This window comes from Ceratina calcarata, unplaced genomic scaffold (genome assembly GCF_001652005.2).
Source record: "Ceratina calcarata isolate Rehan_Ccalc_2016 unplaced genomic scaffold, ASM165200v1 scaffold147.2, whole genome shotgun sequence".
In the NCBI taxonomy this organism is placed as follows: domain Eukaryota; kingdom Metazoa; phylum Arthropoda; class Insecta; order Hymenoptera; family Apidae; genus Ceratina; species Ceratina calcarata.
The window spans coordinates 735,538-762,962 of NW_017135881.1; the positions used below are offsets into that span (position 1 = coordinate 735,538).

General features: G+C 44.8%; 1 protein-coding gene across 4 annotated transcripts in view; it reads left to right on the plus strand.

The window, feature by feature from the left end:
• Scgdelta (sarcoglycan delta) overlaps nucleotides 1-27,425 on the plus strand; it is a 175,600-nt gene that overhangs the window by 119,601 nt on the left and 28,574 nt on the right. For all 4 annotated transcript variants that reach the window (XM_026819155.1, XM_026819157.1, XM_018036242.2 and 1 more), the window contains one exon: nucleotides 1,319-1,377. In XM_026819155.1, the coding sequence (XP_026674956.1) occupies nucleotides 1,319-1,377 (59 nt within the window). The remainder of the gene's footprint in view (nucleotides 1-1,318; nucleotides 1,378-27,425) is intronic.

The window sequence follows — 27,425 nt, forward strand, 5'->3', positions numbered from 1 at the left end:
TTCTTTAGTGGCTTTATTGCCGTTCGATGGCGTCAACGACTGCGGCGAACGATTTATCGTCCGATTTCCGACTGCGGAACAAGCACGGCCGAATGTTATTTGCGCAGAGACGAGACGAGACGAGACGAGAGTTCCTCGCAACGTGCCGCGGCGTCATTCTGACGAAATTAAACCGGCATCGTTGACGACGGGACTGGGTCAACGTGTGACGAACTCGGTCATCACGCGTACCGATTTTAGGTTCAATGACGATGTTACGTTCTTTGTATATGTAAAAAGCTGTAGGGTATTTTATGTACAATAGTTGTCAGGTACAAAAAAGTTCCTATGCAGTTTCCTTCTAATTCCGCTCGTTAACAAGTATTCGACTGGGGACGAAATAATTAATCGATTACTCCTGAAGTATTCAGGATAGAAGAAAATAGTGTACGACCTTTCTTCTAGATATATTAGCAGTACCTATAACTTTTCTTTAAAACATCTTCCGACATTTTATTTTTTCGAAATTTCGTCATAGGGTATTTTAGATCTTGCGAAATTTTCGTTTATTGCAAATAACTTTTTACCTGCTGCCGCTAGTGAAAAATATTCAAAACGAAGGTTGTGAGTACCGTAAAAAGCTACATGTTTCGTGTGAAACATTTTTTCTATCGTGAAAAGTTAACGAATATTTTACAATAAACTGTTTCATCGTTTTTTTCGAAATACTCGTTAACCATCGATGCTAGCGAAAAATGTTTCCAACAAAAGGTGTAGCTCTAGTTGTTAGCTACGAATAAGGTTGTATGAAATATTCCCGTAGGTCCAACGGTTTAAGAGTATCTGAGGAAAAACGAAATTTTTTTCCAATGGTTTGCTAGTTCGAGGGTGGGACGGGCGAATTTTATCACTGCCAATAAAGTGCAAATTAATACTTAACTAAAATTAGAAGAGAAATACATAGAAACGTTCTTGTCACTAATCAACAAATACACTATGCCGTGATGTATAATTGATATGAAGGATAGGAATAACTAGAATGACAAGTTGTAATTCAAAGTAGGACACAGTCAAATTAGCCAGACGTCAATCATCATCTTTAATTCAATCGCCCACTTCGGTCAACTCTATTTACAATTGAAGATCTATATACCTGTATAGGTGTATAACAATATTCTGTCATGTTAAAAACGTTTTCTCACTTGCACTCAATATTTTAGTTTATCCAATATTTTTATACTACAATTTATTGTTTCTATTTTATGAAATAAAATACGTAATCGATTTTCGATTTCACCATCGCCCGCTTGTTCGTAACGAATTGCGTTTTACTTTTCAGACGGGTAACAGTTACAAATCGCCGGAGGAGTCACCGCATTCGGAGCACAGCAGATTCAGGTGAGTGGCACAACCTTTTACGCCATGCTTGCGGCAGTTTAATTACGTTTCACGACACGGTACCTCAAAGAGACGCGCGGGAGGTTGGCAAGTAGCATCCGTGTAAATCTAAACGCGCGAAATATTAGCGGTCTCCCGTAGAGATGGCTGGGACGAGATAAAGTCAACGACGAATTCGAGTTCGCGCTCTCGTGAATCCGCTGTTACGGCCAATTACGCGGCGAACAATACGGCCAACGATCGGTGGCTAAGCCGTGAAATCAGCCTTATTCACCAAGAATTCATTGCCCTTTTCTTTTCTGAGAGTAACGAGATTATCGGTTCAATTTACAATTTGCAATTCTCACTACCGGCTCCCGTTCGTTCCTCCAGTTCGGAATCGATGAATGTTTGGGAAACCGGGATCAGTTTACGTTACCGTAACGGCAATGGGATTTTCGATTTTCATTTAACCGGTCGGTAGATTTTTGCATAGATAATTTGGTATCAGGTAGGGAGATAACGCTTACGATATGCTGCGCCAGCGATTGTATTCACGTTGTCGCGACGTAGTATAAAGGTAATTTGTTTCGCCTATTGAGTTTAATGGCTTTATTAGTCAAAGCAGCCTTTATGCGCGTAATTACGATTGCCTATCAATCTGAATATTAATCTAGCACCCTCGTTAATTATCATCTTTGAGACAATTGTACGTCGAGAATTAAAATCGGCCGACATTTTCGATTTGAATCTGAGTCCGCAATCCGATTTTCGTCAGCGAACGGTATCGCAAGGTTTTCAATATCGAGAAACAAATAGAGGAAGCAATAACCATGCGAGATGAAAGACGAGCACGATGGTTATTTAAGGTCGGTGGCCGTTCGGGAGTAGCGGTCCCATAAAGATGAGAGGATGGAAAAAAATATCATCGCTTTCGCATTTCACGCGAATAGTGGAAGGGATTTCGAGTAAGGAAATCTCATCCACTATGCGTTCAATATCGGTTCCCATTGATGGCCGAGTATATCCCCGCCTCGTAACCGCACCACCCGTTCCCCGGGCCATTTTCAAAATACAGTACCAGTTCTACTTACGCAATATCGCTCCGGTGACACCGTCGTCGTCGTCGTCGTCGTCGTCGTCGNATTATAAATCTCGTCGTCCTCTACAAAAAAGATTATATGCAATTTTCCCGTACGACCAACGGTTTAGGAGTAATTGAGGAAAAACGAAATTTTTTGCCAAAAGTTCGCTGTTTCGACGGTGGGATGGTCGGATTTTGTCAGCACCCATAAAATGCCAATTAATCGTACTTAACTCGTTAAATACTTAAGTTAGAAGAAAAATACATAAAATCTTCCTTGTAGAGGACGTCAGTACCTTTTTCTAAGGTACATAAACTTTTGGGATTGACTGTATAGCCAATACATCCTTAAACGTTATTCACCCGAACGCTACGCTCGGAGATTAACCATTGGTGGATGACTGAAGAGAAATTTGTAGTAAATTTCGTACCAATCATTTCCATGACGCCGTCATTGCCGCGGGCAATACTTTTAATAACGGGGAGGTTTCGTGTCGATGCGGCGTCGACGTAACTGCGGCGAAAGGGCGAGCGGACGGGAACGATTATCTTTCATTACACCTGCGATTCCCAGGTGCAATGTGTTCCAATTAATCGCAACGAGCGGCGTTCGAGCCCGGGACGACGGGGCGCCGGTGAACGATGGTCGGGGGTGGTCAGGTGTGGCACGAGACGCCGGAAGTTACGCGACGTCACGGATTTGGTGCGGCCGTGTTCGCGAAAAGTAAAACGTGATCGCGATACGCGTATAGAATTCCGTCCGGCGAGTTTCAACGCGGATTATTTCCGTTTCATGTGTTGCACGCGCGTCCAAGTATATACGTCTGTGTATATCTCGAATAGAAATATAAAGTTTGTGTATAAAAATTTGGTTGTTAACAGCCATAAAAAAATTGTGCATCCTTTTATAACTGTATGAAATCCACAGTTTAATAGAATCACATATAAATAAAAGGTAGCTGCCGCAATTGTTTAATCGTTTTAATTTATTGAACGGACATTGAGTTATATTTGTTACATATTCTGAAAGGGTAATTGATGAGAATTTTTTTTATCGGTAGTAATATAATAATTGTTCAAAGTAGAGGTTTTGTTTGGTACGAAATTCGGGTTGGAAATTCGTTAGATATCGTCGGAGGTAGAGAACGGAGATATTTGAGATAGGGTAGATAAATGGCATGTTCTGTATGTCAGAAGTAGCTGACGCGAGTTCAGAGTGATGAACCCGGGGTTATAACTGACTACGTACCTGTACGTTCCTTCCAGCTGTCTAATAGGAGAAATAATTTCTTGTTTCTTTGAAGTCGTGCAAGTCGGGGATCCTTTTCTGGAGTTTGAATCTTGGATGTTCGACCCGATTCTCCTCATAACTGTTTTTAGTCTCATCGGTACTTGAAACACTGTTCGTAGATACTTAATGTTTATTTATCAACCAATGAGCTACACTATCTATTTTCCCACAGTTTACTTGCTCTAATTAATTAATGTAATAAATACGTAATGTGTTAAGGGAATCAAAAGCAACACATCACTCTTAAAATATTCTGGCTCGTGGAAACGCGTACTCAGTAGTCGTACGTCAATTTAAATTGCAGATATTGTATTAAAGCTACAATCATAATAGTTTAAAATCATTTGAAATTTATTCTTGGATTAGCAAGATAGTCTCAAATTAATCTTCGGTATTTCACTGATCACATTTCATTTCTTGAAATAGAGCTCACCTTGTATTTAATTGAAATATTTAAATTTCATTCAGGATTATCGATACTCCATCACTGTGATGAGGAAAACCTATCTCATAATAAATTGATAATTGTAAAACTGACTTTAATTGTCAGTATTTTCCATTAAAATAATTAAAGATCAAAGTGCTGTACAAACGAAATTTATGTCGAAATATTACTTCATCGATATAAAAAATTTTTCATGTAATTCTGTTTCCTGCAATATTTTAACTTCTCTATAAAGTGGCTACATAGTTTTAAATTTTTTCAGTTATGTTAATAATTTTAACATAGAGGAAACGTGCGCAATTTCGCACACGAAATTACATACAGTCACGGTATCAAAAAAACTTTACGCAATAAATGTTAAATATGAATTAATTACGAAAGTTTGTCAGAACGGAAAGCTTTATTACTCATCTCGTTATGCGCCATATTCAACCACTTAAGCCTTCGATTATATTCTTAACTGCGCTCGGAGATTTATTTACCACAAACATCGAGCGCAACGGTCTCGCTAAAACGGAAGGGTTCGCGAAGAAGCAAGGGTCCAAGTGGCATCGAGCATGCGGGAGTAAAACATCACGAGATTTCCCTCTCTCGGCCCCGCCGCTACGTCGCGTCGTCGCGTCGTCCGCGTGATAAATGGGCGAATGAAAAAAATGTTACGAGACCGGTGCAATTCTTTCTCTGTCGCGGCTTTTTCCCTCTTAACGCTTCTTCGCGCGACGACGTATAATTTTTCGCGTCACTCGCAAATAAATACCGTGATCCGTCACCGTTATCCCGGCGTTCTCGCGTGAACGAACAAACACGCACGCTCGTTAACGTATCACTAGGACTAGCGCGAGATTCATGAAACCTGATTTTCTCCCCTACGGGCGATCAACGGACTCAATGAATCGAAAATTTTCTCTGAGAGAGCTTTAGTCGTGTTAACCATCGCGCGTGTCCCTTGAAATCGGGAATCGTCTAGTTCGAGAACTTGTTAAACTGTCAGGTCAAAACTATGCTTACGAATCTCAGGATTGGAAGAACGTCAAAGACATGAGACATTTATTGGTGTCAAGAGGAGATAACGATATCAGTTAGTTAAATTTTGTAAACAGAGAAAGATACTCGAAAAGGAGTTCCCCTTAAAAAGTTTTGATTTCCGATGAATCATGTCGTGTTTGGATATTTCTATTGGCAATAACTATTGGCAAGCGGTTTATCGGCCATAATATCCCATCGATCGGTCGCTCGGGTTCGGGTGTCATAAAAACCCAGGACATGGAGGGCTGGCTCGCGAGGCACGAATCCCAGCCGAAACGCTTCGAGCACGAGGTGTGAACGCGTCAAATTTGTGGCGCGGTGCGGCGCGTAAACGCGAACGCAATCGGTATTTTCAATGGAATTCACGCCGCGGCGTGTCGTTCGTCCCTACAAAATCGTACCACACACACACACACACACACACACACACACACACACACACCGACGCATGTCCATAATAGGTAGTACAGACTACAGGTTTCTAGAAAGATTTCATTTAGACACGATTCCAGATATATAATATTTAGAATTGCTTGACGAATGTTTTCGGACGTTTGGCTGTAATTTCGGCAAATAGTAATTTAAATGAATAGGTAATGAATCCACTAAATCACATCTACGATTCAATTTCGTATATAATGTCGCCAAATAGAATAATAATTACACGTTAACGAGCCGCGCTTGTAGCATAATTAATTACAGTTACATTGCGCGCATGTTCGCTGTTTTGGCATCAAGTTAAGAGCAAAGGAAATGGTGCTCGACGCATGGATTCGCTTCGGTAAATGGTTTCACGTACTTGCGAGACTGTTACCGAGCCATGCTCCGAAACGTTCGTTTGAAATCTGTATTCGAACGAAACGTTCTCCGGGTTTGTAGCAACCTTTCTTTCCGCTCGTTCCGCAAGCGAAACTTGGCAAATGACTGGCGGCAGACACGCGGGTGCTAAATGACTGGCAGACGCAGGCACTCTATCTTCCTGGTGCCGTCGACACCTCGTTCAACGGGTAGCTCCTCGCAGTTGCGTTCGAGCCGCTTAAGCGCTCGTGTGGCATACACGACGAGCGATTAATTATGAACATGCGATTAGGCATAGCTTTAGCAACGATGCTACCCTACCGTCGGATCGCTCATATTCGCGTTCGTGCAAATTCCCGCGGAAGAACGACTCAGCGCGTCGCGCCAGGCCCGTCCGAGTCGGCGGCGGTTGGTCTCTCTGGTGGCGGTGACTCGACGCAGGTAATTGGCTTCGGGTGCCTCGAACTTTTAATTGGCTCGTCGGAACCGATTTCAAGATTCGGTTTTCCGTTCGGTTCGATGATTTTTCACCGAAAATCGTGGCTAGAGGTAATCACCGATCTATTTATAGGATTCCAGTTAGTGGCAATTCTATATGGTACAGAAATTATAATGATCGTCGAGGATGTCGATTCTTTATGCTGGCAATCAATGAGCATTTCAAGAAACTTTCTTGGCAATTTTGTTTTGGGTTCTTTTAGAACATTCGAGAGGAAGTTCGATAGATTCATACAGAAGCAGTTATTAAATTCGACAATTCTTACACATTCATTAATAACTTATTATTAATAATAATCATAAATTGTCGTATCATTCCAGATCGCAAATGAGTATAATAATGTGTCGTACAAGTGTAAAGTTTCATTTATCGTCGCGTCAGTTATATCGGAGCAAACGTAATTAATACAGAGTTATTGACAATAATGCGACAGAATAATGTAAAATGAGAAAATTTCATAAATATTATTCGTCGTATTAACGGATCATCGGTGATCTCTGGCAGAACAAACGAAGTAATTATTTCATGTTCATCGATTATACCGGAATAGAATGCACAGCCTCGTCGTTCGTTACGTTCGGCTTCCTTGGACAGCTATAATGATGTTTTCTCGTTTTAGTTTCATGTTTTCTCATTTCTTATTTTAAATCTCATGGAAGCAATATTTTCTCCGTTGATCCGAAAGCGTCCGCGGCGGGATTAACGAATTTCAACGAAGTAAACCGAGCGACTGTTCGTAGCAGCGTGGCGGCGAATGAAAAACGATTTTCTTGATCCTTAGATAGGTACGGGGGCGGGTGGTGTCGAGCGAGTACGCGAGCAGCTCACCCCGAATCCTTATCCTCGTGGCTCGAATTGAAAGAAAATACCGTGCTGTTATTTCAATCGCGCTGCGTTGAATACCGCCGCGAAGCTCTGATTACCACCTGGTTTCGATCCGTTCCTGACCATCGACCGAGGCCACCGACTAAAGCCGACGTATTTAATAGACATTCCGATCCGATTTCCATTCCGATTGCGAAATATTTAATAGCATGCTTTCGGTAAAATCAGTTTCATTATGCAGATGAATTGATATCCTTTGGAAGACTGATATAGACAGAAATATTGCAAAATGTTCAAGATTTAAACGCTTGATTAATCGAACATTCACAGTGTCGTATTTGAAAAATTATCCCGTTTAGCGGTGCCGGTAAGAGTCGATTCGGTACGAAGTAAAAAAACATTTGTGCATTCGCATTGAATTAAAATGACACGCTGTTTCGTTTCCGACTTCAGATGCACCGGATGGCAGCTAGCCAAACCAAATCCGACAACTTTCGCCGCTATTCAAAATGCGCCCGCCAGTTTCGGTCTCGTCCGGTTCATATCCCTCCGCGTGTGTATTATTAAAATAGCAATTACCTCGCTAAACGGCAGCAACGACCGTAAGTTGCCGTGCCGTTTCTCGTGCATCCACGTTCTACGAACAATGAATGCGGAAGGAGAGACGGAATTCGCTCGGCCCCCTCTCGATATCGTGGCTTGTTTCCAAGTTAAACTCGGAGACGCTACCCTGCGAGAGACGTCCCGCCGGAAGTGTATAGACAGCAGATATAAACAAAACGGAAATTTAAGCCGCGTTGTTCAAACCGGCACGGCACGCCGGAATCGACATTACGGTTATTTTACGGTTTCCTATATTGGGATTTCCTCTCCTTGCTTCTTCCAAAAGTTTACTTTCCAAATATTGAACTTTTTATTCCCTCCAGCTTGCTTCTTTGCTCTTTAAGTTTTGAACTACTTCGACGGGCATACTTAGCCTACGAGTTAAATAATTATAACGCCCAACGATTTTAATTTAAATAATGATCATGCGTTTCGTGTGAGTTATTTTTAATTGCGGAGAGGACGTAGCGATCACTAATTCGTAATCCACGTTAATCAAGGGATAGAAATTTACGGGCCCGTGGCGAGACGTTCCCACGGAGCGTTCCCGTGTACGGGCTCGCGCTACCGAGTACTTAAGCCGAGTCGAGTTTCTTTGGTAATAAATTTCCTTTAGCGGCAAACAAATCACGCTCCGGGGAGCCTTCGCACAATACCGTTCCGCTTGTTCTTCATTAAAATAACAAACAATACCGGCAACTTTCCCGCTGATATTCGTCAATAAAGTTTCGCGGGCCACGCTGCGCGTTGAGTGTGGCGAGAGTATCGTGGACCACAGTTACCCACTTTCGACGGGCCGAGCGTCCCGGCGAACTGGACGGTGTCTAAACAGCTAAGGATATCTGCACTAGACGATTCGATAATTAACGCACGAACTTCTCTTTGTCAAATTAAATGAAACAACTGTATATAATTTTGTTAAAAAAAAATTATATGAAATACATAATAGGTGACACTGAATAATAGGAACAGATAGGTAGCATGCTTCTGTTTCTAGTTAGACAATGGGACTGAAGCGAATTAAGGATACTTTGCGTATTTTCGATTTTCCGTTTCACGCGCGGGGCGCGAAACGACTTGGGTCAAAGTCCTAAGGTTTATCATGAATGAGCGCGACGAAGCTCGGAGAGCGCGTGATGAATCGCGGAAACTTTGTGTGAGTTACGCGTTCCTCCTCGGCGAAACGCCGAACTTTAAAACTCGGTTTTATGAAAGCCTAGTTAGCGCGTTTGTATCCATTGAAACAAACCTTCTCGCGTGCGAGCTCCTTCATTGTTTCGTTTATTTAGACACATTCCTTTTGTTCACGATGACCTCACGTTGAGTCTCCGAGATTTTCAACTGGCTGGGAAAAAATTGTTAAGCAAATTCTTTTGTCTCAGCGTTCCAGAAAAAATCGTTCCGTGCACGTAATGAGAAATCAATTAACCATAAGACAAATGATGTTACTCAAGTCACAAGTCGTACTTGAAACGTTCTTCGAACAGTTCGGAATTCTGGCTAACATCCAGTCCGATTTAATGCCCGTCGAATGTTTTCATACTGGTATCTCGTCGCACTTTAATCCGAGTTTCTGGCACGTCGCGCCGTTCACTTCGTTCCTGAAATTACTCGTAGCTCGCGAACGTGGAAGTTGTCGCGTTCGAAGGCGATGCGTCTCGCAAATAGGAAATTCGTCTAACGGCGCGGCGCCAGGGGGTAAGGTCAACCGTAGCGCGTTTCCAGTCCCGCCTTTTCCCCGTGCAAAAGGCGACGAAACTCTCCGGGAAACTTTACGAATAAACTTTCCGCTCTCGCGAGAGGGAGTGCAGTGCGCGGGCGGCGTACGAGAAGAACGACTGGCAGTGGATAGAACGATAGAGAGAAAAAGCTATCCCTAGCCTAGCTGACGCGGTGTCATCTTGACGTAAAATATGGATTATTCCGGGCATTTGCATTCGGAAAATAAGCCGACAAGCCGGCGTTGAACGTGAAACGAGATCTCTTCTCTTCTTCTTCTTCTTCTTCTTCTTATTCCCCTCGATTCTTTCCCCGCTGCGTTCACCCGCCGTGTCTCTCTATTCTGCCCGATGCGACGAAGCTCGACGGGGAGAACTTGTCGCGAAAGTTTCGTGGTAATTATCGAATCGTTTGCCAATTCATCGGCAATCGACAGCGAAAGCTACACCGTCCGTCGTCTGTAACGACGTCCAGTGACGAAAATAAAAATCCGATCTCTCTACCCTTCGGGAACAACTTTCTCCGCCTGCGTTCCTTTGCCCCGATCTTTTCAACGACGACTCTCCCCGACCCCCCGTCCCGCGAGTCGTAATTAGATTCCTTCGCATTGAACATCGGGCCGCGCTCATCCTCTTCACGGATGTTGTTAATTACTTTCCTGCTGCATCTGATGCTGATCGATTCAGTACATGTTCCCGCGATTCCTATCAGCGACCACGCGTCGTTAACTCGTTTTCCGTACTTAACTTACATGGCAAATTGGTACTACATTAATATTGGGTTGGCAACTAAGAGATTGCGGATTTTAAATAAGAAGTCTATCGACAAACTCCGCAATTATTTAGTCAGCATTTATCGTTTTTTTAAAAATACATTCAATCGTGACACTGCGTGCGAAGTCGAGTAAACTTATTTATAAGAATATAATTTATTTGAAACAAGTAACGAATCAGGCTTAATCGATAGGATGGTATGCGCGTTAGTTTGACGATCTGAGTGATATTATTATGAGAAGTAGGCGCAGCCGGCTGACACCGATTGACGTTACCGAATTTATAATCCCGGTTAACGGCGGGAACTAATCGTTATTAGCGGCGACAGGGGTAGCCGGTAACGGTGATGAGATTTTGTTAGCGGTGCGGTTCGGCTCGCGATTGCGCCTACCTGTTTTCCAAAGCGATTTCGCGCGGCATGATTGCGCGCACCGTGTCACACGGTACACGTGTTTCTCCGTGTTTCCTCGATTAACGCTGTCAACCGCTCTTCACGGCCCTCTTTAAGCGTAAAGCGCTCAGTGTCGCTGCTCGTTATATCATTTGCCGCTACATCTGTTTTCCCGTGAACGCTCGTCAAAATATCTGAAACTACTCTTCAAACTAACAATTATCTACAGAATTAGCAATAAATTTTAATTACAATTTTAATATTGCAGAGAATGGACTCATTGAAAAATACCAGAAATCAAATATTATATTACTAACAATTGTTATTATGTTGCCGTCACGTTCAATTAAAAGGTACATTGAACTAGCTGAGTTAATTTAATAATGAATTCGCACGGAAGTGACGTATGGAGACCATTCCTATTGAATCCTTGTCCCTTAATAATAATTCATAATAAATCGGCGATTAACGTCGTTTCAAGAAATCCGAGGCTCGATGTTTGAGGAATACGAACAATTGGCATTGACAATCAGATTCTCGTGGATGGAATTTGAACTAATCCGAACAATCGAACGTATGAATAGGCCAAAGAGCAGCGAGCGCTCAGTGCCGTTAAACGAACGGTGTCGTTACTATTTAATTGTAATGGCATGCGCCTCGGAAATTCCGACGACCATACGTTTCAACTATGCCGCTCTGTGAAGAGAGTATGTAGCGTGCATAACGGTGGTTTCTGCGAAGTTCAAGTAGATTTATGCCACCGACAGTGTATCTCAATTAATTCCACGGCGTATATTCAGGTACCGTGCACTATCTGCCGTTGATATTGCTGGCTGTCGACGTCAAACGAGCAGCGCGTTTCAGGAAAAATCTTAATTAACGTTTACTTGGTGACGGAACGTGGCCGACAATTAGCCGGGGCCGCGGTTGGCATGTACGCGATAATTTTTTTTTCTCTCTCTACTCTATTTGGCTTGATTACGCGGAACTATGTGGAGAACTTTTATATCCGGGCCAGTTTCGCGAAATTTTAGAAACACTGAATAATTACCTGTGCAGTTTAGTTTTTTCATCCCGTGGTATTGCCGCGAAATATTTTCAACCCCCTCGTTTCGAACGATGTACGCGCCGAGAACCAGCTAACGTCGTTCGCCACAAAATTCGTAACAACGTTTGCCGAATGGAACAAGTTAACGCGTAAATCAGCGGAATTTCCGTGAGAAGAAGTCTTCGACTCCTGGTATAGCAACTAATTCCTCTATTTAGATCCCCCTTAAGATCCAACTACGTAGCTCGGTCGACCACTCCATCAGCAAACCCAGATCGAAACCACTCTTCCCACCTCCATCCACCTATTACCTTCCCGGCGAACTTTTTTAACAACAGCCAGATCATGTCCGGAGTTAACACCGAATCCCGGGCAACAGCCAACCAAGTTTCGTTCTCGCCGGTTGTTCTCGTCTCGGGCACCGTGTAAACGCGAACCGTCAACACTTCCCGATCGTGTTCTCGTCTCCCAGCTTTTTACTCACATTTTGCTCGACGACGATTCGTTATCCGATTCGGTATCCGATTCGGTATCGAGCTCGCACCGCGAAATATCGATATACACCGAGGGAAACGAGTGACCTGAACGAATCGAAAGACGCGGAACGAACGAAACGACGGAGTTGAGCGGAGAAAGAAACCGGGAAGGGAGGTCGTTGCACGCTCGCAGATGGCCTCGGATAGGCGCTTTGTGCGAAGATGAAAGAGTCACGAAGGCGGAAGGTAAGAGCGTGCAGACATAGAAGTACAAATGCACGCGTCAAGGGGCAGAAAGAGAAATTCGTTGCACCGGGGGCCCGATACGAGCCCGTGTAGCTGGTACGTCGAGAAAGTGTGCGCCGAGGCCTGAAGTCGATGCCCGCCATCGACGTCCCTAAATATTTCCCGATTCGCGAGTACTACGAAAAAGAAATCCTGTTTCTCTCGCAACATTTCAATTTCGATAGTAATAGAAACAATATTATTTTAACACCTGAGGTCATGTACCTCGCTTTGTTTACCGGTTAGCGAGAACGAAAAGTTAAATTGTTGGTCGAACGCGAAACTTAACGTGTCGTTTATTCAAGCGAACACTTTACAGGTAGCAGCGCCCTTTGACAACCCACAATATGCAATCGCTATTTAGGTATCCAGCGCGCGTTAAAGGGCTTCACGGCCCTATGAATATGCAATATTTCTCCACTTTCGAGTTACACGTTCTGCGTTTACAATACATGGACCAGGGGAATAAAGCCAACTCGCGTTGCGCTCACACTCCGGGGATCGCGAATTTTCTATGCGCGTTTTCATGATCTCTCCCACTGACCGATCCGAACACCAATAAATACTGTTTGTTCGGTTTTGAGCAAATATTCGAAAGTCATGCATTTCTTTTAGTATGAAATACAAAATTTATAGTTTCGTCATATGGTTTAAGAATCCTGAAATCTCCTAAACGCACGTACTGTAACAACGTAGTGCGCGTCGCGCCAGCTGTTACTCCTTTTCAATGGCACAATAACGTCGATCTTGAAAACGAAATACCTGCTTCTGTCCTTGACTGAACTGTCTCTGCACAGCATCTTCGTTTGATCAGCGTCGGATTTTTTCAGCCGCGAACAGAAATAGGAAGCTCCTTTGCTTCCTCAGTCTCCTCCACCTTTAGAGGCGCCCTACGCAAGAAAGTAAGAGAGTATTCGCGAGACAGGAAAACCTCAATCAGCAAACACACTGTCGGGGACGTCATGAATATCGGGGAATTGGAAATCGGTTAGCCCTTGGGATTCGACGACGGGCTGCGTCTACGAACGTTTTCTTCGGATTTCACGTTCCTCTCTTCGACGACCGCGACCGTCCCAGAATCTCGGCGAAATCCTCGCCAGACGTCCTGCGAGGAATCTGGAATTAACGTTCCCGCTTTCTATCCACCCTTTCGATATCTCTTACCGCCGCGCACACGGAACTATCCGCAGTTAGGTCGCTCCGATATTTGCGTTCCTCCGATTTCATTGTAATTGTACGAATTGGATCGGATAAAGAATCCGAATACTACCTCGGGCGGAAGAAAGGGATCCCTTGTTCCCTCGGGTTAAAGATTGCTCGAATGGTTAGGACTGAGATTGGTCTAGTAGCTGAAAGTGAAGATTTTTCTCTAAAATATAAAAATGATCGCATGAGAACTGAGGGAGCGCACATGAAAATTGTTCGAATTTCACCATTATCAGTAATTTCGAATTTACAAAAGATTCCATTGACCTCATTCATGGTGTTTGGTTTATAAACCAACAGCCAGCAGTTTGTTCCTCGTTCCGACCGAGCTCCAGGATTCCTGTGTCGGTGTATCGCGGAAACCAGGAGTGAAATAAATGGCGCGGGATCACGGCGATGCGCCACGATGCCAAGGAAACGAGGAAGGAAGGAAGGTCTGCTGCGTGCTCGGATCACTGCTAGGAAGAGCAGCTTCCGTTAGATTTATTCCCAGCCTCTATTGAGATACGATCGTTTATATTTCCGGAAATAGAGATCCACGCTCGATATGGTCTCGGACCGCTTTCGATTCGTCTTTGGCAAGCCTGGGATCCTTAAATGCGATCCAGAGTCAGGAAACGTGTTCCTGAAGTCTCGTTTTAACGCGGCATCGCCGTGTTATTCTCTATCGGATGCCGATGGTTCTTGACGATCGGCAGAAAATCATGTCGAAAATTAGAGTCGGTATTTTCTATTTTGCTGCGCACGTATGTGCGTTTGCTTGAATCGAGAGAAACACGAATGACGTGTAACGTAACTTTTTTAACGTATACAATTTTCTTATGGCTGTAGAAATAAAATCTGAACTTGCCGTTCGTTCATCCTAAAACTTTTAAACGATGAATCTCTGCGCACTATAAAGAAAGAGAAAAGTCAAGTAACTTTATATTGCGCGATTCTCGTGTACGTTCGCGAGTTCAGATCGCGCACCCTTTAGTTCTGCCGCGAATAGTGAAGAAGACACATTCAAATGGAACGTGAAGAGGATACAACGTGCATAAGGTGACCGGAGTCATAGTGCACGAGACCAAAAAGTTCCCGTGGGAGTTGCATTATCATCCGGCGGCGCTGGCTTGTTCGTGGATACCCTTGGCGTGTATCGCGTACGCGTGGACCCGCATTCAACCTGTACACGTGTATATGACGCGCATTACGTGCGATTTCTATGGGAATGCGGACAGCGAGGCCAGGTTTGCATCCGAAAGATAACCCTAAATGCCCCCTTTCCATGTTTCGCCACCCTGCGCGTTCTCTCTTCTTCCCTTGGATACCAGCCACGCTCTTCCTCGGTCACGTCACTCGCAACAGCGTGTTGCCCTGCATCACCGCACCAATCATTTTCCAGTAAAATTGTGGCTTCGTACAGAATCCAGTTTGCACCCGAATTAAATACACGCGAGATCTAGCAAGATTTTATCTTGCGACGGGTTGCATCCTAAAAACTGGTCCCTAGCGCCCCGTTGATTTTTATCATACTTAATTTTTATACATGCTATAACAAATAGTATGAATTTAAAAACTCCTGAGATTGAATTCGGGATTTTAAAACAAAAAAGGAATTTCTGATATTATAAATGATGTAATTATTCTGCATTTCACGTTACGAATTTTTCCATGACATTTTGCGTTAAAATACTTTGTTATAGAGAACTGAAGGCACAAAGCTCGCCGCCGTCCCGGCAAAAACTTGTTCAAAGCTAATGTCACTCGTTACGGCAGCAGACTGCTCACTGTTATAAGTAGAGTTATAAATTCGCCGTACGCTTTACTACGATTCAAGTTTCGTTTTCATTCCCCCGACACTTTCTTCGTCCCGAGCTCCATTTACTCTTTACATCGGCGAGGAGTTGCCGAATTTAACTTCGGGAGGCGCAATTATTCCGCAGTTATTATCAAAATCGTCGACTGTCCGTTACTCGAAAGTCCGTCTCACGATTTTAGGAACACTTAGAGAACTAGTTTTAGCAACTGCGGGCCACTAGGAAATCCACCTTCCCCCAGTAAGTGGAGCACCGCCTTTCAACTCCTCCATTGTCTACCAGTTTTTAAAACCAAAAACTTTCTGTTCATCATTCATGATATCGATATTCTTACAAAATTAAATTACTTTTACGCTTTCTCCTTTTACGCTTGGATTGCATATTATACATTTATTCGTTATTGCATACGCGAAAAGATTTGACAGACTGTTTATAAATTATAAAACAGCACATGTATTTATGTGGTAATCAATCGGATGTAACTGGAAGACAGGAGAAACATTTCTTTTTAACTAACAGATAAAAGGAATTTTCGTTATTAAATACAGAACGCTTTATGCAATTGTTCATAAAATTTTAAAACGTCAAACTGACTGCATCTTCGTTTCCACCGAACGACCACCAATTTGGCTTTGATCGAGTTTTGCCGCCTCGTTTTCGCATCATTCTTATCTAAGCTCCTAAGTGGATAGGACCGCGATTCGCGAAACGACGTGAGTTATAAATTGATACGCTCGTTTTTTTCGGTGCACGGTAAACCGGAAGCGGTTCCGTTGAGAATCGAATTGAGCTCCCCAGTCATGAAACGTGTTCCGTTCAAATGGACATCATCAACAACAGTGTTGATGCCGACGGGTCTTACGGTAGCCCCATATACTTGAGACAAATGGCGTTTAAGAGTTTATCGTTTTTGGGGAAGTGTCTGCGTTACCCAACGGAGAAGGATACTAATGGATAGGGAAGCTAATAAAGACGGAAACAGGATCGTCTAATGATGAAGAACCAGCGATTCTTATAGACTCTAATTCCTGAAGCAAGCACGCTCGTTCCTGGTTAAGATTTTTACGAGATCACGTTCTCCGTAACATCCGTCGTTTCGCCTGTAGTTTGTAAAACATTTATTCGGGGGAATAATAGGTATTAGTTAGCAATATTGATTACTCTTACTTTGTGAAAGACACTTTATTTTATTATACAATTCCATTTATTTTATTATAAAATAGTAAGCAAATCATATAATTTTACATAATACGGTAATTAAGGAGGTACTATATGATCACGACTGTCCTTAAAGGAGTATTCAAATCAGTATGCAAGACAGGCGAACGGAAACGGATGGATGATCCCATAGATCAATCCCGTCCTTTGATACGGCCTCCTTACTCGGTTTTGTCTCTGGCCCGCGCTCCGCATTGTATTTTGTGTTGTGTTTGTATTAGGCGCGCGTTATGCATAACGCAGCCTGAACTAGCATTCGTGTACTATGATAATAGGAGACAGCTGGGAGCTGCTTTCCATCCAGTGTGAACACCCGCGAACAGGATCGTCAAATAGACGGTACGTAGGAGTTTCGCTGTTTTGTTTCACAATTTTCCGTCGTGTCACTCGGCAATGCCAATTATCTCCCGTTTGCGCATGAAATCTTGCTTGACTGAAATTAATAGTGACCGAGTGTGCACACAAGTGTGAACAGACGATTCTTTAACCAGCGGTGAATTTCATCATTTTATTTCCGCGAGGTTAAAAATTTCCTCGATAGGATCGTTGATCTCTAGAACGGATTCGAAAATCACGCTCATGGGTCGCTCTAGTCTCAGTGCGGAGACTTCCAGATCCGTGACACGGTACGTCCGACTGAAACGAGCAGCGGGCTAACGTTCGTGAGGCGAAACTTTCGGAATCTCCGGAGAACGTAGTCGAGGATACGTCCGTACGTACGTTCCCGCGGGTCTGTCTTTCTCAGTCCTCCAACATTACGTTTCTCCTCTCTTTCGTTATGGTGGCACGTTTCGTTATGGCGGTTGCCAAAGTAGACAGGACGCGCCGCATCAGCTAGACCACGTGACGCGATGTCTTTGATACCGCGTCGCCAACGACGATCCTGACTTTGCTGCAACGTTTGCACCAGGAGACTGGCTAAAGACTTTCGTGCAACCCGACGATACGAATTCTCTCTCTTCAATCTCTTTCTTTTTCGATTTCACTCCTCCAGGTCCCTTGCCTCGTGTCCGTATCGGTGGACGTTCCCCAACTTTCGGCATAAATAAAGCAACGTTCGAGAGGTCTCCAGATCGAGACGGTTTAATAATGCAAGCGGTCCTCAGGGTTGGGATTTCAATTTTTCTTGCATCCTCGTCGCTGGTCGGAAATTAGAGGTGTCCCACTGCACTTTCGTCTCGTTCGACTCGCGTGACTCCCTCCTTTTCTCTCTTCTTCTTTTTCCGTGTCTCGTGGTTGACTAGACGCGGTTACATGCGCGTCGCACACTTTGGCGCGGCGCGCGTCGACACCGACGTCAACCTCGCTCGTTACGTTTTATGCTATGTTTTTCCCCTGTGCGGCTAACGTTGCAGACTCCGATCCCTCGGTCTCAAGGGCTTCATTAATCGGCGACCAGAAACGCGTCTTTTTACAGGCACAAAAATTTTTATCGCTCATTCATCGAAAAAAATCGTTGCATTTTACGTTCCGCGATAGAGTTGGAATACTATTATTATTTTTTGCACGTTAGCTTGCACAGGATTAAGTACGGTCACAGGTTGCACAGGCAAAGAGCTTATTAACTTCTATATGTGCGTTTAAAAAAAATCTGTAATCCATGAGAAAAGATAGAAATGAGACAAGAGAAACTGGGAGCGAATGTAGCAATATAGATGAGAACGAAAAACCGTGCTCAGTCGCAGTCTGGTAATCCAGATTACAGAACGTTCGTCGTGGTTTTTCTGTTTCCCCTGTCGGCCTTTCAATTACCGGAAGCCGCGTTTTATTTTCTCCAAGCCAGGACGCGACACGCTGCAGCGCCCGCAGACCGGTAATTAGGTGGCGTGTATAAATTCGTTAATTCTTTTAAAAAGTTTAATGGTCCACGCGGCACCGCCAAAGAATCCTCCCTTTCCTCCGAGCCATCCGCGTTGTTCCCGTATCTAGAATTATTTAAGGGACTAGAGTCAGGATTGAATGCAACCGAGACGAGCAACGGTTACCAATAGACTTCTCCCAGTCGTTCCATATTTTCATGGAACCATTCCGAGGATCTTCGCGTGACCTCTTTAATTAAGAGCCCGTGAAATTTACGAGCCAGCTACGTCGAATTCTCGAGTACTCACGGCCACGACTTCCCCTGGACGAATTGTGTCGTCTCGTTGCCATCTCCCCTTTGATCAAGTCGAAAAGTACAAAGGAAATATGAAAGAGCATCGAGTCGTTTCACTTGTTAGATTTCAACCAGCTTCTATCTGTTCGCTAATTGTTGACGCGGTTACAAAGTGGCAGTCAATTTCTCTTGCGATTACAGCGACCGTTGGCAGCGATTTACGCGCCGGTGTAATTATTTCAACGATATTTCAATGACCGGACGGGCGCTGCCGATACGCGTTATTACGGTCGCGGCGCATTGAAATGATCGTCGAATATTGTTGATACGCCTACGAAGTGGAATATATACGATGTTTGCAGGGAAGATGCATGCCGGTGCTATACAACGCGCGGTAAATGCCAACAGCTGAACTCCGTGAACAGGCGTATATACATATTTTCATACTGTTCAGAAATCCGTTCTAACGTGAAATATATTCAGTACGCGGTAGGAACAGTGTATGCGCAACTATTAAGCTTCGCGGGACAGCAATACTCTTTCCTTTGATGCATTGCTCAATTCGATTAGTTGCACAGTTGATCCTTTGTTATCTCGCAATAACACCTCCTATGAGGAATTGGAGATTAGATACAGGATACTGCGAATAAATAATTTAATAAAATCATCTATCAGAAAATTGAACCAAGAACTGCCTTGAAAGTAATAAATAAACGAACTCTCTGATAAATACAGATCCCTGACTCAATTGCTTTAACGATTAATTTACAGCATTTGGTCTTCAATTAGAGAACGATTAGGGAACGGAATGAGATTATCATCGAAAGTCAAAAGCACAGAAGGAACGATCAAGGGCTGTCGAAAAGGAAGACGTTCGGTGCCGCAGGCGCACAGGTTGTTGGTCGTGGTCGGGGTATTTTTTTCCTTATTCCTCCGATGGTGGTGGTTACCGAAACCTGATGGTTCAAAGCGGAACCAACTCATCGCGTTTTCCCTTTGCCGAGTAAAAGAACACTTTTCTGTTAGCCAGGCACCCCCGCTCACCTAGCTAGCTAACCGAGAGGGTTCAGGTATTTATTTAATAAAACGCGTCCAGAGGGATGGACGCTGGGAATGAGGCTCGGAGCCCGAGGAGGGTGATGGGATTGCAGATTTTCTAGATAAAGGGAAAACGATGCCGGACAAGCCACGCAGCCAACGCCAAAGAAATTCCCTGTACCTTCCGGCTCGCCTGACTTGCTCTTTCACTTTTCAACGGAGTCTCTTTCTCTCGCCATCCCCACGCTCTCTTCCCTCTTCCCGTTGAAAATTCTCTGTGTGGTCGCATTTTGAAAGTCTAGAACGTGCGCGCCTATAAATGGGCGCAGTTTTTATGCACGAAATCGCCTGCACGATCAAAGACCGGTGGATCCATCGTTTAACCATTACCCGCGTCGCGAATTCCTTTGAGGAGATTCTTGCCCCTCTTCTTTTAGTTTATTTATAGACAAGTCCTTGGGAGGAATTTGTACATAGAGAAAATCTTATGAACAGTGAAGCAACAGTGAAAGGTAAACGGAGAAGCCGTAGGATATATTGCGTCTATTTTACTTGTTTCACGGCAGCGTTTAGGAAGAACAGGGGAGTCAAGAATTCGGTGTTATCGTCCCTTTGCGCGACTTTCTTTTTCCATAAACTCCACGGAATGGCCATAGTCGGAAAGTTGTGTGAGACCGCGAGACCCTTGAATTCCCTCCCTGTATCAACCGATTCCCATAATCGAGGTGATTCGAGGGAACGCGGAAACCGATCGGCAACGAAATGTCACCGCGTGAAAAGCAGCGGGGAGCGGCTAATCGAGCGCGACCAATAAAAGATGGGGTGAAGGAAGTTAACCGAAGACGGGAAACGGAGGAGAGTTGGAAGTGGAAGAGGTTGCTCGGCGCGGAACCGGGGGACAGAAAAAAAGGATCGTTCCACGTGAACGTTGAACCGAACACGGCACGACGTCGCTTTTATCCGCGACGAACAACGACTTGGCTCCACTTTCATCCGGCGAGTTCACGTTCCCCGGTCATGAAAAGGCGTCGCGAGAGGGGGAGAGGCTGAAAGTTGCTGGAATTTGTCCGTTTCATTTACCACGAGATATTTTCGGCCGTGGAACAGAAAAGTGGCGGACGGGAACGGGTGAGGGGGGCGGAGCCGGGGGTCGTACGAACGGAAAGTTATATTGCATTTATTGCGAAATGAAGTTCCTCCGAGCGACTATTCTCAGTGTTCTCCGGCAACCCCTCGGCGACGCGACGTACTTTCGTCGGTACCAAAACGTTCCTGGCGTCGTCGATACGAGACAACGAACTCTCATCTCTCTCGTTCTTGAACGGGCGCACAAACACACACGCTCGTTCTCCATGGTTTCCCTCTTCCTCCCGCCCTCTGTTTCACTCGCACCGCTATCCTGACCATCCAGCTCTGGTCTCACCCGTCGCTCTCAACCACTCCCGCTACCTCGTCTACGGGATACTGTATGGCCATTGTCGAGATTTTCATTGTGCTCCGTAGAGGCGAAGAAGGGGGCCGACTGTCCGAGCAGGCGGTAGTTTCTAACGAATTGGTCGGCCGGAAACTGTCCTTCGCCCGGAGCAACCTGCTGGGACCCTGGGCTAAATAGGAGGTTTCCTGCGGGATCCGGACGTACTCCGTTATTCCATTTCTCTCTTTTCCTTTCTTTCTTCCCTGCTTTCTTTCTCAATTCTCGTTTTCTCTACTCTACCCGCTCCCTAGCTAGTCTTTCTTCCCCTGCGTTGTGTCTCGATGGTCGAGCGAGAGGCCTCTCCGGAAAGTAGCAAAGACCAGATATCTCTGACTGCTGACTCTCTCCGGCTGTCGGTGCAGAAAATATTTGGACTGCTAGACTGGGTATCTGTTAATTGACAGAGATCGCTAAAGAATTGATAATTTTATTTTCAAGGAAGAAAAGAGCAGACTTGTTCTATCCTCGTTTCTATAAACTATGTAGATTAAAGAGGCCCAAAGATGATTCTTTTATCACTTTGCACACTCCTCTCTCATAATTGAGAATACTTTTAACCACCTTCCAATCTGTTTTGGAATCTGCCGCAAGTTTAACGGCGTGGTAACCGGCTTACAGACGATAACAGGTTTAATGGGTTCGATTTCGTCGATGCTCCATGGATACGTGTAAGTACACAGGCTGCTTATCGTCAACGTCGCCGTCTCGGGACGTCGGGCTTTAGAAAATTTTCAGAGGGCCGAGAATATTAGTCCGTCGAGCGAGGATGGAAGCAGTCGTCTTGTCGTTCTTCCAACGGAGGCCACAGCGAAAATTGAAACGTCGTATAGCTTTTCTCAGCTTTCTCGTGCCACGCGTTCGCTGGAGAGAACCACGGGGATAAAAGGAGAAGAGGCGCGCTTTGTATCCCCTCGTTCAGCTTTGCACGTACACACGCGCACGAAAAACGGTCCAGGGTTTCTATTCACTGGATCCCGAGCGTGGCAAAAGGAGGACGAGCAGTTTTGTAGGTAGCAGCTAGTTTTAGCCCTATCACAAACCGCCACTCTCCTCTTCGTCGCGTGTCACGGGGCCCGCGGTATTGGCAGATACGATCGATTGTTAGTCGATGTCCGGAGGACGAGACGACCGTAAAACGGTCGTACGGTTCGAAACGAAAACGGTAGGGAAATTTTTATGACACGGTCAGATGCACTAGCTGGCTTAATTTACCTGCGTGGAACCGCGGGTCGGCTTATCAAGTTTATCACTGTCAACTGGCATGTTTACATCATACGTCATGTTAGTATGCGCAATTGTATATGAATCTGGAAACCCGGATGTGTTGCCCGTCCAGTTTTGATTAGTCGGTTTACACTCTAAACATGGAGACGCGTTGACACTTTGATTTACAGGATGATTCTCCAGCGGCAGTGATTACGACATATTCTATATGTACTGTTGTTTAGTCTACAATCAGCAATTGTCTGATTACGTCCACTCGATCGGGCAGATTATAAGTTCCAGTCGGAATTTCGCATGTGAGGTTCCTTATCCGAGTAATAAAATTCTGATGTAATACACGTGATGCTACAGTATGACATACGTCGTTCCAAGACTCTCGTCGACGGTGTATCCCAGCAAGAATCTCGAGACATCGTCGTCTCGACGGCGGGTAATGAAATCAGCTCACGTGGAGTAAAGAATGAACAAGGAGCCACGGTCGAAGACGAGGCTCGGGTGAGACGCAGTGGATAAAGTAAAAGGGGCAACAGAATGACGTCGGCGACGAAGTTTAGGTCGAATCCAAGCTGAAACCTATCCGACGCTCATCTCGTTCAAGTTTAACCCCTGCAGCCCGCTTAAATGCAACCGCCCGTACCCTGTTCTTTTCTTATTAGTCCCTGGCAACTTGGCCAATATCATCTTTCCTTCTAGCAGATTTACGAGGGAACGCGGTCGATTTATGCCTTTCCCTCAAACTTATTGCTTCCTTCGGTGATGTCGTTTAACCGGAGAACGCGAGACCCGGCTCGCTGTCGCGGGCGGGATCGACAATATTGGCCTTTAAAAACGCGTCGCTTCGGTCTTTTTAATTTGTATTCGGGAAGAAACTTCAAAAGAACCACGCGTACGGCTTATAAATTCGTCAGACGAGACTCATTCAATTTACTCGAGACTTGGCCGCAAGCTCGTAAGGAGACGCTGTTTATCTAAAAATGTAGAATTCTCATTTTATTGCCCGAAGAAAACATGTGAAGAAGCAAGAAAACTCGCCGCCAGGAAATGACTCTGTGCAGTTTAGAAAATGCACGAATTCGTCCACAATATCTCCTGAAGAAATATTAGGTAATTTCAGGTTGATCGTTAAATGGCGGTACGCTCTTGAAATGGAAAACTAATTAATGGATTGCTTATAATTCAACTAAATATGGAACTTTGGATCGGTCGAACGTGCCGAACAATTTATACCGCGGAAATGTTAATAGAACGAGAAGCAGAAAGCATAATGAATAAAGTTTCTAAGTTTCGTCGTAATTGAATGTTATGTTCGTGTAACTGGTCCTGAAACTAAATTTCAAAGCTCGCACGTAGAAATAATCCTAGATAAATCGCAATAAACCTATTACAAAATTGCTGTACTCAGATGAGCATTCAAGGTAAATTCAAGATTCACCCATATCATAGTTTATTTCACCTTCAGCTTGTATTATAAATTCTAGTCGGTCGATGTTTAATATTCAAATTTATTATATTTTCGCTACCAAACGGGATCCATTCAGATGTTCTGATCGTACAACCGAGGTCCCTGCATCATCGATGAAATTCGCCAATGGAAACGAGGCTAAATGTCTGTGCAAAATTAAATTTTATCCTCACAGAACTCGGGCAAGTTTCTCGCGGGGTAATTGGAATTCTAAAAGGGCGAGCAGACTGCTCGCCAGAGGCTGGCCGATTTCGCCGCGCAAAAAGCCGGCTCTCCCTCCTCGCGGTGCGGCCGTAGATAAGGCGATCTCTGGAGCTGAAAGGGCTTGTTACACGCGGATGAGTCGTCGCCCGTATAATCCAGCGTCAGCCGAAAGACTCGATTAAGGGAAATCGAGCAAACTCGACGTGTCACGTAAGCCGGCGTCGCGGATGCGGTGGCACAACGTCGTCGTAGACTCTACGTTCTACGGGGACCAAGTCCATCCGTAAGACGCATCCAGCGGAGAGGGAATCGGCCTACGCTCCCTCTATCTCGCCCCTAGAAACGAGCGAACCAGTGCCGACCCCTTATCTCCAACGTAGATACGTGCCTGTCGGATTAACACATTACGGAAGTTCCGCGCGAGAGCTTCGAACCGCTACCTAAAAGCCGGTAGCTCTAACGCGGTACTCCGTGGTTATAGTATATACCGTGGGGATCCAACACGGAGCATGGAACAACGCGCGAGGCGGCGTTCGCGAGCCGAATCTTAGCATTCCGCTCAGAGAGAGTCATGCAAGGTTCGCACAGGATCAACTGCTACGCTTACCAGCTGGTCGATGATAGTTATTCGAATCACGCAAACAATCGCTGCGTCGACTCGTCTGTATCAAGCAGATTTGACAAGCCGATTGATATCGCACGGTTCGTAACATTTCAGAAATCCGCTTGTAATGTTCCTAGATAAAGCCACTCGACAGTATACCGTCTTATTAACTTACCGTCGACTTGTCAACGAGGAATGAAAAACTGAAGTCATATCAAATATGAGAGATGTAGGCTTGCTGATTAACGGCGAATATGAAGTTGTCGAGATGATCAGAAATTAAGATAATGCTAGTTCAGACTGAACGGGGTGGCGAGTTTCGAGATGGTGGACTCCGAACTAATTTCCCGTTTGAGGGTTCAATGCATGAAGATGGCAACGGACTGGTCGCGTCCTGGGACCAACCGTGTGGGAGTCGGTGCTTGCGGTGTAGAGATAATGACTCCTGGGGTACGAGTTAGAACTAAGCGTGAATAGTTGTCCTCAAAGTCACGACGAATTCTCTCGCTATCGTGCATTTTGCAAAGGGAGAGCCAGTTTCCGCGACGCGACGGTAGAAAGGCTCCTTAATCTTTAACATAGAAAGTTTCTGCACGAAGGGAGAAACAGATGCGCGGTCTTATCCCCGACCGGAAGTCCGGCGAAGTTTAAGAAACTAACTGGAACTGGGTGACATCACGTGGAGCGCCGGTACGTCTCTCTCTCTCTCTCTCTCTCTCTCTCTCTTTCTCTCTCGTTCCTCGTCCCGCGTTTGGAAAAAGGCACGTTTTTCATAATTAGCGAGAGAGCTTCGAAGAGAAACTTTTCCAAATGAAATTAAATAAAAAAAAATTCCACTAACAATCCAAGTCTGCCGAAGTCATAGCAAGAAACGGAAAATTAAACCAATATGTACTTGGTCCAAGATTCATCAGAAAATAACAAGTAATGATAAATGTACAACAAATTCCTGTGGGACATGTCTTGAACTAGAACCAATCAGTTTTTCTCGAATCATGTGCAAATATATACCTACTGGAGTATCCAAAAAGATCTTTCGCTGCGTGTTATAAATATTCATTGAATACTTTCATCAAAGATCTTTCCGGCTGCGAAGAAAATGGCGGATAGGAAAATGGAGCTAGGTGTGGGGGAAATAAAAGCTGCAAACGCAACGAGAGAGGGATAGGTGTTCTAGGGGTTGGTAATCATAAAATCCAACTGCTATCTGTTCGTTTGTTTGGCTTGTAAGCCTCACGGGTAACTGGATAATATAAGCTAGAGCGGTACACAGAGCGGGAGAGAGGAGGTAGCGCAGTTTGACTTTGGCCGCGATGTGCCCGCACAAATGTGTGCCTAAGTGTGTGTATATACGTAGCAGCCAGTCAGAGGTAGACCAAGAGAGTAAAAGCGACCGGGGGTGGGCGCAGGGCACGAGTCGGAGGCTACACCAATGTTTGAGTTCCGTCTCGGATGTCGCTTTGCTTGGTCCTCCGTCGCTCTGTCTTTCTATCTCTCTGCTCCCGTTCGTTTCCTGTCACCCTCGTTGCTCCCTCTGTCCCTCTCCCTCTTCCTTTCTCTCTCTCTCTCTCTCTTTCCCTCTCTCCATCTCGCTTTTTCTCTCCCATTCTTTCAGTATCTCACTTTCGAGCTGTTCGTTTTACCCAGTCTTGACATATGACCTCACTTGAGGAAGTTTAGTTGAGCTTTCTTTCGCGAATATCCCTCTTCAAGAATGAACACGCAACACCACGTGTTCAAACCCTTTCTCGTCCAATTTATCGTTGATACCGTTACTGGAGTCCTATACAACTTCTTCGGGAGCGACTTAGAGCGTAGAGACTGTGTCGTACAATTGAGTTAAGAAAAAATTGAAGACGGAGTATGAGAATAACGTATTGCGATTGTCTATCTGTATCGATCATGCGAATCGAACAATTCAGTTGCGCGGGCAATCTCTCGTTAATTTCCAACTCACGATTTCGCATCCAACGCCTGATTCTATCGCGATCGAACAAATTGCCTCTACCGAACGATCTATTCAATATCCCTTCTCGTTTCCCACAAACCCGCTCTTCCAAGAAGCGTTCTGTTCATTCTCCATTGAGCGGAATCTTCCGATTAAAGCGAGACAATCGAGGAGATCACTTAACAGCGACGAGGATCCGATTACTTCGGAGCCTCACTAATCAGTGAGATTAAAGTTTCCCCTCCGGTAATTTTCGTCGAGTTTATTGACTTAGCATCAACAGTGGTTCAAGTAAAGTGGCAGGTGTCGTTTAGTTACCAGTTAGACTTGGCCGAAACCGCGGTATAGGCGGGAACCTCTGAAGAGCCGAACGTAGCTGGAAGTGGTCTGGCCGAGCCTGAAGCGAGACGCGCGCCCAGCGAGTTTCGGCGATAGTGCGTGGGTGGTTGTAGGAGCAGCCGACCGACCTCGACCCCGCTCGGGGACAGAATTGCATTAAGTCCACGTAGGACACGTTAGCGCTTTGGAATTGTA